General features: G+C 37.9%; 1 protein-coding gene and 1 long non-coding RNA gene across 2 annotated transcripts; both read left to right on the top strand.

Moving 5' to 3' along the window:
• The first annotated feature begins 70 nt into the window (after positions 1 to 70).
• Positions 71 to 2,382, top strand: LOC149118869 (uncharacterized). The gene is made up of 3 exons (XR_016202153.1): positions 71 to 192; positions 343 to 403; positions 1,320 to 2,382. It is a non-coding gene; the product is annotated as an uncharacterized LOC149118869 (long non-coding RNA).
• Positions 2,383 to 5,034: 2,652 nt separating this feature from the next.
• On the top strand, positions 5,035 to 7,868 carry LOC110040609 (MIF4G domain-containing protein B-like). Its single transcript, XM_020745870.2, has 2 exons — positions 5,035 to 5,814; positions 6,556 to 7,868. Exons 1-2 carry the CDS (start codon positions 5,167 to 5,169, stop codon positions 6,736 to 6,738), a joined length of 831 nt encoding a protein of 276 aa, XP_020601529.2. The 5' UTR covers positions 5,035 to 5,166; the 3' UTR covers positions 6,739 to 7,868.
• Positions 7,869 to 8,237: the final 369 nt, after the last annotated feature.

Here is an 8,237-nt window from a genome sequence, read left to right as displayed (position 1 = left end):
CTGAAAAATCCGTTGCAGGATCCGTTGTCTTGGAGCATGCTCACGCGCTCGCCGCTGACAATTTGCGGCTGCTAACAAGTTTCGAAAATGTCTGAACATTTTGCAAGCGGGAGCATCGAACAGCAAGAAATATTGTGGATTTTTACCCAGTTAGAACCTCTACTTGTCACAGAGTATGCGGATTAAGCAAAAGTAAGTATGTTGCAAATGTTAGCCTGGTTTTGTCGCTTTCTTTGAGTGTTATTCTTTGTGTTGTGATTTCTTTTGTGCGTTGGTGTCGTGTTCATTTTGTGCCAAGCGGAGGCACGTGCTTAGTTTATTTACAATACTCTTCTGCTGCAGATATTGGTGTACATATGACTTAACACAATGAACACAGCATAATGGAAAGCTATATTGAAAGGTAAGCCAAGTTTTTTTTCCTTTCCTTCCGTAAATGGTTGATTTTTGCTAGTGGCAACATTTTCTAGTTCGTGTGTGGCTTCGGAAACTTTTTGGCTCGATGAGTTTACATTTTAAAAGTTGAAGATTTTGTTCGCTATCATTTGAATTACCCGTCATATCTTGACTTGCCTCTGGGAAGAGACCCGTTAGGTTTTTTGTCTGCCATGTTCATATAAATAAATGACGAAAACCGTTGACACTGTACTGTAAATGAGCTTAATTTTGTAGATTTAAGGATATAAATCTTACATGCAATTAATGTTTTAAAAGCGTAGCCAACTTATGTTCAGTCCGGATATCAGCATGCTATTCAAGGTTACACATTTCTTTCTACGTTTGGAAATATCCTCTGGCTTGTGTTGTCTATAATTTAAAAGTTCTTGCAGCGGTGCAAGAATCTGATATGACAGATGTACACTAAGTTTTTTTGTTTTGTTGTTATTGAATGGACTAATTGCGTGGTTTTGAAAGAGTTTTTAAAAGTTATCTTGTAGAATTAATTTTTGACCTGAAGGCAGACTTTTTTGGGTTTAATTAGTCTGATGATGATGAGGTTAATGAAATGTTTTTATTTATTTATTTTTTATTGAGTGAAACCTCAAGAAGTAACACTCCTTTTGTTGTACTTCATGATTATGTTGTACTACATGATTTAAACTTCCCAGTTACAAAGCTAGCAAAATGACTGAGGTATTCACAATATAGGTTGAAAGGAGTTCCATAGTCTTTAATGCTCTATGCAGTGTTGTATAATGTATGAACAGTGCAGATACTAAGTTAATGACATTTCTTCTTGCAATGTAATAAGTATTCAAAGGATGAAGCCGAAGTGTAGCTTAATTTAATTTTACATTTTTTTCCTCTTTTTTACACAGTTAGACCTCAGATTTTCACACTCTCCTCCTCTCTTTCAATTACTTGATTCTCTGGCTGGAGACAGTGTGACGTGGCCATGTACATCAACTTGAAGAAGTTTCTTTCATGGATGAAATGAATGCCATCTTCCTTGGAGAGGATACTAAATGATATTTCCCCTTTCATAAAAAGATTAAGGAATAATAAAAGGGATAATTAAGGAACCAAATGCATGGAACATGCAGGATTCCCCAGTAATTAATAAAGAAAAATGTTTGAAGACAGAAAAATTATAGTTTGGTAAACAACTTGGTTGGGATTTGACTTCTTAAAAATTTGCAGATCATAATAGTTTGGTCTGGAAGTTAATGCGATATTTAACAATTATTCTTTGCAATCGAGGTGAATAGTGGCTGTTATTCACTGAGATTGACAAGTTTTTAGTATATGTACAAAGTGATCTCAACAACAGATGAAAAGGAAACCATTAAAAGATAATTTAATTGACCTCTCAATTCATGCGTTGAAAACATGCAAGTGGTATGAAGATGTGCACAATTCTTGACAGAATCTTCTAACATGGCAAGTCTAGTTAACCTGCGATAAAATCCTCGTTGATCACAATCTCACAAAATGGTCTTTTAACACAGTTCAAATCAGCAATCTAAATGAAAAGTCTGTTTGCAAAACAATTTCATTGCTCAATCAAAGTTTTCATTTTCACTTGAAATGAAAATTGAAAATTCAAAACTTTGAAGACTTTTTTGTATTTTCTGGTACAGTATCTTCTTGTATTCTCAGGATTTCTGTTTGAGAAACACTGGCGGAACATAAGTTTTTGCCAGCCATTTTGTTGTTGTTTGGATCACACATCATTCACTCGTTAGGGAGTGAATAATTATCAATTATTCCACAAGAGCGTGTTGGATATGAGATAATAGATAGCCAACAAGGCACATAGCGCTGAGTTGGCTTTAATCTTCTCATATCCAACAGGCACGAGTGGAATAATTGTTTTATTAAAAAGGCCCCTAAAATATAGAAAACTAGACTTAAATAACAATAAAAATGCTCAAAAAATCATGCATACGCTTTCCATATTTGTAGAGCATGGTATAATGGCTCATAACCCCTGATGGCTAAAACAATGAAAACTCTCAAATTGCATTATCCAATGATCCAGTTTTTTAATGATGCTCATTGCTTGTGTGTTTGTGTTGGATTTTATTTTTATTTCAGTTTAGTTTTCTATATTTGGGCGGTGTTTTTAATGAAACAATTCTAGTCACGCTTGTTTGGTCTCTTTGTTTGGGAATGGGAGAGGTTAACTTAACAGTAGTTTTTATTTTGGAATTGCAAATCTCTAAGTTGCATTTTAATCAGATTAACATTTTGCTGAGACATCATTTGCCTGATCTGATTAATTTACCAAAAAAGTGAATTGCGGTGCCAGAAGATAACCATATCCACCTCAAGGGAGGTCAATGGAAATTCTGAGTTGTGGGGGGGGGGGGGGGGGGGAGAATTTGAAACTTAAAACTTTGAAAAGGAAAGTATGAACGTGAACTGGCATTTTCAGTGGGGTGTTCAGAGGAAGGGGTTTGCTCCAAATGCATGTGTTATGATATGAGCCTTGCTGCTTCACTGATGTTGATAGAGATTTGAATATCTTCTGTATCTGCTATAGTCTTATTTTCTACAGTAGTGGGTTATCAGCCCTCAGCCCAACACCCAACCTAGAAAGCCAGGTGATCACAATTTGTCTGGTCCCTATCCTTCAACCTACCAGAAGTACAAGACTCCAGCTGACATAGCTCATAGGGTCTTAGATACAAAAACCATCCCTCTACAACAAGGTGGTGACCCCTTAAGATGGTTGGAAGTTGGGGGAGAGAGTAAACAAAATTTGGTGGCAGGGTCTGCAAGGGTATAGAATTTATCTGGAACACAATTATATGAAACAGTAGAATTTTGCTGCAGTGTAGGCTACTGAACCTTCTCCTTAAAAGTATCTAGGAGAGATGGCATATGGTATTTGCTTGGAACAAGACTTAAACTTACTATTGGGGGAGGAGGGATGGTGCAGTTTTCATGTGTTTTCTCACAATGGTGCTTTTTGCAAAAAGGCATGCTTTCCAATGTGGTCGGTGTAAGACGCAGACTTTGGACTGCAGGTCAGGTGTTAAAATGCAGACTGAAGACTTTTTAAGTGTTACTGTGTGTTACCAGTAAACAGACCAACCTTATTCAAGCTAAAAGAAGTGAGAGTTAAGCATAAATAGTTCTAGGGTTAGACTGAATATCACTTGGGTTAGCTGGGAAGGATCTAGGGGGCTTTGGCTGGTTCGGTCGAACCCCCTAGATTGAAAAAAAAAAAGAAATAAAACGTAACATGCTAACTTGGCCTCAGAATAACAGAAATCCTATTTCCAATTCAAGGACCACAATTTCAAAAATTTCTAGCATGAAAGCCACTGGTCCCCCTACAGGGGACCGCCTTTTGGCAGCTCGTATCTCAAAACCCCTGCTCTGTATCCGCCCCAGGGTTAGCCTGAATATTTTCTCCAGTTAGCCTGTTTAAGGTTAGCTCTCGATAAAACACGATTCAGTTATAATAATGTCTGCAGTATGTATTTCCCCCTTACTCTGCAGTCTCCAGTGCACAGTCTGCGTTTTACACTTACTGAATTTCGATGTAACTACAAGCCTTCACATGAACGAATGTTCCCCCAGTGTAAAGTGGAACAAGAACCCCTTTTGGCGGATTGCTTTTTTCGTTAACACAATGGAGAAATGTTTGCAATAACAAAGCCCGCAGCTGCGAGGAAAGCTGAGTAGCCAAGGAACAAGAATCGTAGTAAGTGCGAAGTAGCATAAGCCGTAATATCAAACACAGGCTAACATAAACAAAGAGCAATTTATTTTATCCTTCAAGCTGTATTACATATACAATACAACTTTCTACAATGCCATACTAAACCTCTGTAAGCTTACTACAAGTTTTCAGCTCATGGCAGTACAGGACATCCACTGAAGCGGCAAAACAAAGCACGAATGAATAGCACATGAGCGAAAAACACAACATTAGGCATTAGTGTGTACTACTTACGAACTCGTCCTCCACTTTTCTTTCTTCAGGCAACGATACAAAAGTTCATGAACAAATAGCATTTAAAAATTTTCATCAGCACGAAAAAAAAGTCATATTGTATATGTTCCGTAAAATTAAACAAGCTACAAGAAATTGCGGTTCAAAACCTTAAAGAACTTGACACGACCTTAAGAAAAGGAAAATCGGTACCTCGGGTGAATTTGGAAAAGCTGAAAGTTTCGTTTCGGAAGAGCTGTCTTTATCGCCTGAGAAAACTGACAACACCGTTCCGATCCTCTCTATCACAGTCAAAACAGCAGCACGGATCATTGCTCAAAGTAGCCGACTTGTTTGTAACTGCCTTGAGCGGGCAAGATCTTGCCAAAAGCCATGACAATGACGTGTTCGTTTTTGATTCGTCGTCCGCCATTTTGAAAATGGAAAGGCGGGAAGACGAACCGAAATCTACTGCGCGTGAGCAGCGGTTTTTCCGCCGTGCCCCCCACTGGGTATTTTTACAAAATAAACTAACAGGGTGGAGGTTGGGGTCACGGCCGTTCAACGGAGAAAATTCTCCTGAGCGCTTAATTGTTTTGTAACTAAGGAAACACGTGCCTATTTTTTGTTCTATAATATTCATTAGATGCAATTCATTTTACTTTTAATTTTTAAAATACCAACGCATCCAATCTATAGAAAGTAAACGAAGGTGATTTGTAAGATTGGCCCTACCCCTGTTAGCAACTTATTCAACGTGAATCGTGTGGATTTCAAAGATGGCGTCCGTTGCAAACCCACGAGGTCGTGGTATTGGAAGAGGTAGAGGTTTCGGAATACCAAAAGGAAAACCAGGAGAAACTCAAACGGCAGATCCACAAAAGAATTCTTCAAACGTAAAGTCATTGGATGGATTTGATTTGGCGAAAGTGCTAAACGATAAATTGAGCGACGAAACAATGGCTACACCAGTTCAGAAAATTTCGCAGTACATTTCTGACTCGGACTCTTCCACGAGAATCAAGGAAGTAGTTGACCATTTAGCTCAACAAACTATCAAAAATAGTGAGTTTGCACCTGTAGCTGCAAAAGTCGCCAACAAGCTGTGCTCTGATGAATCCTTCGGAAACGCTTTTAGAGCTGATCTTTTGAAAAGCACCCAGGAACATTACAAAAAGAGGCAAAGCATTCGTGAAAAGTCATTAGCGGAGTGGATCGGATTAGCTAGTTTAATATGCGAACTTTTTAATCATTTACGTAGTACCGGCGGCGCGCCGTTAAAACCTTTGGCTGGAGCGGTGCACCAGACCATGAGTGAACTACTAAGAGAAGGACAGGCTGGCGGTGAAGAAGAGGAGGTGGATGAGATTGACTGCTTTTATGGACATTTTAAAACAGCTGGAAAACTCTTGGAGAGTGTGAGTCAGGTAAGAGGGAATAAATATGGTGCGTTTCTTTGGGGTGATCTGGATAAGAATCAATAATCCAAGATCTCTCGGATCATGGTACTTCAAGGAACCAACGAATCTTTGCCCAGAGTGGATTATCAGTTCCTTTGATGCACCATGCTCTGAGTGATGTTGGATCATTAATCATTAATTTTAGGCAATAAGGTCACTGCCCCACCCTCCCTGCCAAGTCCAAAGGTGCCCGTATGCCTATGTACCTGTACATTTGCTTGTGGACATGACAAAATAATCACATGCATTGCACATGCGCTATTAAAATGTCAACAGACATTGACACTGACCATGGATATATGGGAACAAGAAGCATAAAATTATTATCAGAAAACTGTGACTTGGGAGTCACTTCCTATCCACAACTGTAAACAGCGGTACCAAAAAAAATCAATCCAGTTTTTAAGGACAACAAGCAACCATTCTATTTTGCCAGACACAAAAAAAGAAATAACAGTGTAAAAACAATTAACTTAATCAGGCAAAAAACTACTCAGAATAGTAAGAAAACTAAACAAGCTGTGTAGATAGAAAAGAGTTTTGTGACTCGTACAACCTAGTCAAATAGAAAGCTGGAAATGTCATTTTAGTAGATCATATAGTTATTGGCTTGTTAAACCCTATGAGATTTTGAAGGACACAATGATTGGCAAGCTTGAGTAATAAATTGAGCTCACATGTATACCATAACATGTATTTTTTTTGCAGGAGAAAGTAGAGGAGCTTGTCACAAAGATAAGAGATACCATACTTGCTGATAATACTACTGCCAAGACGAGATGCCTGTTGATGGAACTGCTTGAGCTGCGGGCTGGCCAATGGAAAATCAGCCCTGACGTGGATGGTTATTACTGTGACATGTTAGCAGACATTATGGCTAACCAGTCCTAGACAGATTTTAAAGTAAAAGTAATTGTTTATAATGCGAATGTACTTGCACATGCACCATGCACTTTGTAGACTGTTGTAGAATAGATATGTAACAAATTTAAGATATCTATTATTAAGGGGAAGGGAAAACAGTAGCCTTTTACACATAGGAGTATTATTGATCTCATAGCAGTCAATAGACCTTTTTCGCTCGGGCAGTTTGTTGTCCCATTACAGACCATGTGATATTCTCTAGAGAATTGTTCTTTTATCCATCTAAAAATTATTTATTTATATGCATGTGACTTTTTGAAAATTTTAAAGGAAGAATTCTCAAGAGTATCATCACATGGTCTGAAATGGGGTAACAAACCACCCAGTCGAAAAAGGTCTATTCATGAATTTCACAAGAAACACTATTTATTCACTGCTGCATTGAACAATCTTCTTTGTAGTTTCTTCTTTGTACAAATTGATGATAACAAGTGAACAACATGTGAGCAATCTTTTGTGTAACAAGGAATTTTTATTAATAAATATTTTCTTTATGTATATTTAAGTTAAAAACATAGGGTAGTACAAAGTGGATTCCAATTAGGAAAAGTGTTAGATAATCAAGTTAAGATCAGTTAAGGGACGAGAGACTGCTGGCAGCCTTTGTAACTCAACAAAACATGTTGATTTCGTTTTCTTATCTGTGTTAATAAATGTTGACTTTTACAAGCCTATCACACAGACTCATTTTTCGTTTTCCTTGTTCAAGGCTTGACTACACTGCAGTTTTAAATTTTTATCATTTTATTTTAATGTTTATACTTTAACATGAAATCTGAAGAAAATTGTGAAAGTGGACCGGGGGTGAGTCAGGGGTAACCACCTGAACGAGATCTGAGTACAATACTTATTACTGTAAATTGTTTCCCTACTTGAGTCAAAAATTGAAGAATGTGTTTGTCATGGTGTGATAACTGAATCAACCTATATGGGTATAAGCACTAAACAGTGATAAACATTTAAGAGTAAACAAACAGCCTACAACATTGTACTGCTGTTTAATATTTAGTGACACTTTTAGAACTAAAGCATAATGTCACCTGAAGCGGATTCATCTTATTTTTAGGGCACTAAATGAAATTCGTTTGTTATGTTTTGATGCTTAGTACATTTCTCACTTTCATTGTAAGCTTTGACAAAATCATCATTTTCAAAAGTAGCTCAATGATATCAAGAGCTGGCAAAGACAACCACAACCATGTAAATGCTGTCATTTTCAACTTTGTGAATGCCCCCCCCCCCCCCACCCCCCACCCCCCACCTCCTTAATGCGGTCTCTGACCTGCAAGGTGGCTTATGACTTCTTCATTTTCTTGCAGTTTTTTTGTTCTTCCCCTGTCATGCCCTGTTTAGCACTCCCACAACAAGCAGCTTCTTTTTCTGTTTTTTTTTTTGTTCACAGACCTATTTTCTCAAAACATCTTGCACCACGTAACCCATCCTTGGAGACCCAGGGGCAGCTAGGC

This window comes from Orbicella faveolata, unplaced genomic scaffold (genome assembly GCF_042242905.1).
Source record: "Orbicella faveolata isolate gen_17 unplaced genomic scaffold, um_ofav_v1 contig_1, whole genome shotgun sequence".
Taxonomy (NCBI): Eukaryota; Metazoa; Cnidaria; class Anthozoa; order Scleractinia; family Merulinidae; genus Orbicella; species Orbicella faveolata.
This window is presented reverse-complemented; position numbering and strand designations above follow the sequence as displayed.

What these genes read in the sequence shown, in the direction of transcription:
- LOC110040609 (XM_020745870.2), top strand. Translation starts at nt 5,167, where the DNA reads ATGGCGTCCGTTGCAAACCCACGAGGTCGTGGTATTGGAAGAGGTAGA. An exon ending in TCTTGGAGAGTGTGAGTCAG is followed by an intron (nt 5,815 to 6,555) that starts GTAAGAGGGAAT and finishes TTTTTTTTGCAG; the next exon opens with GAGAAAGTAGAGGAGCTTGT.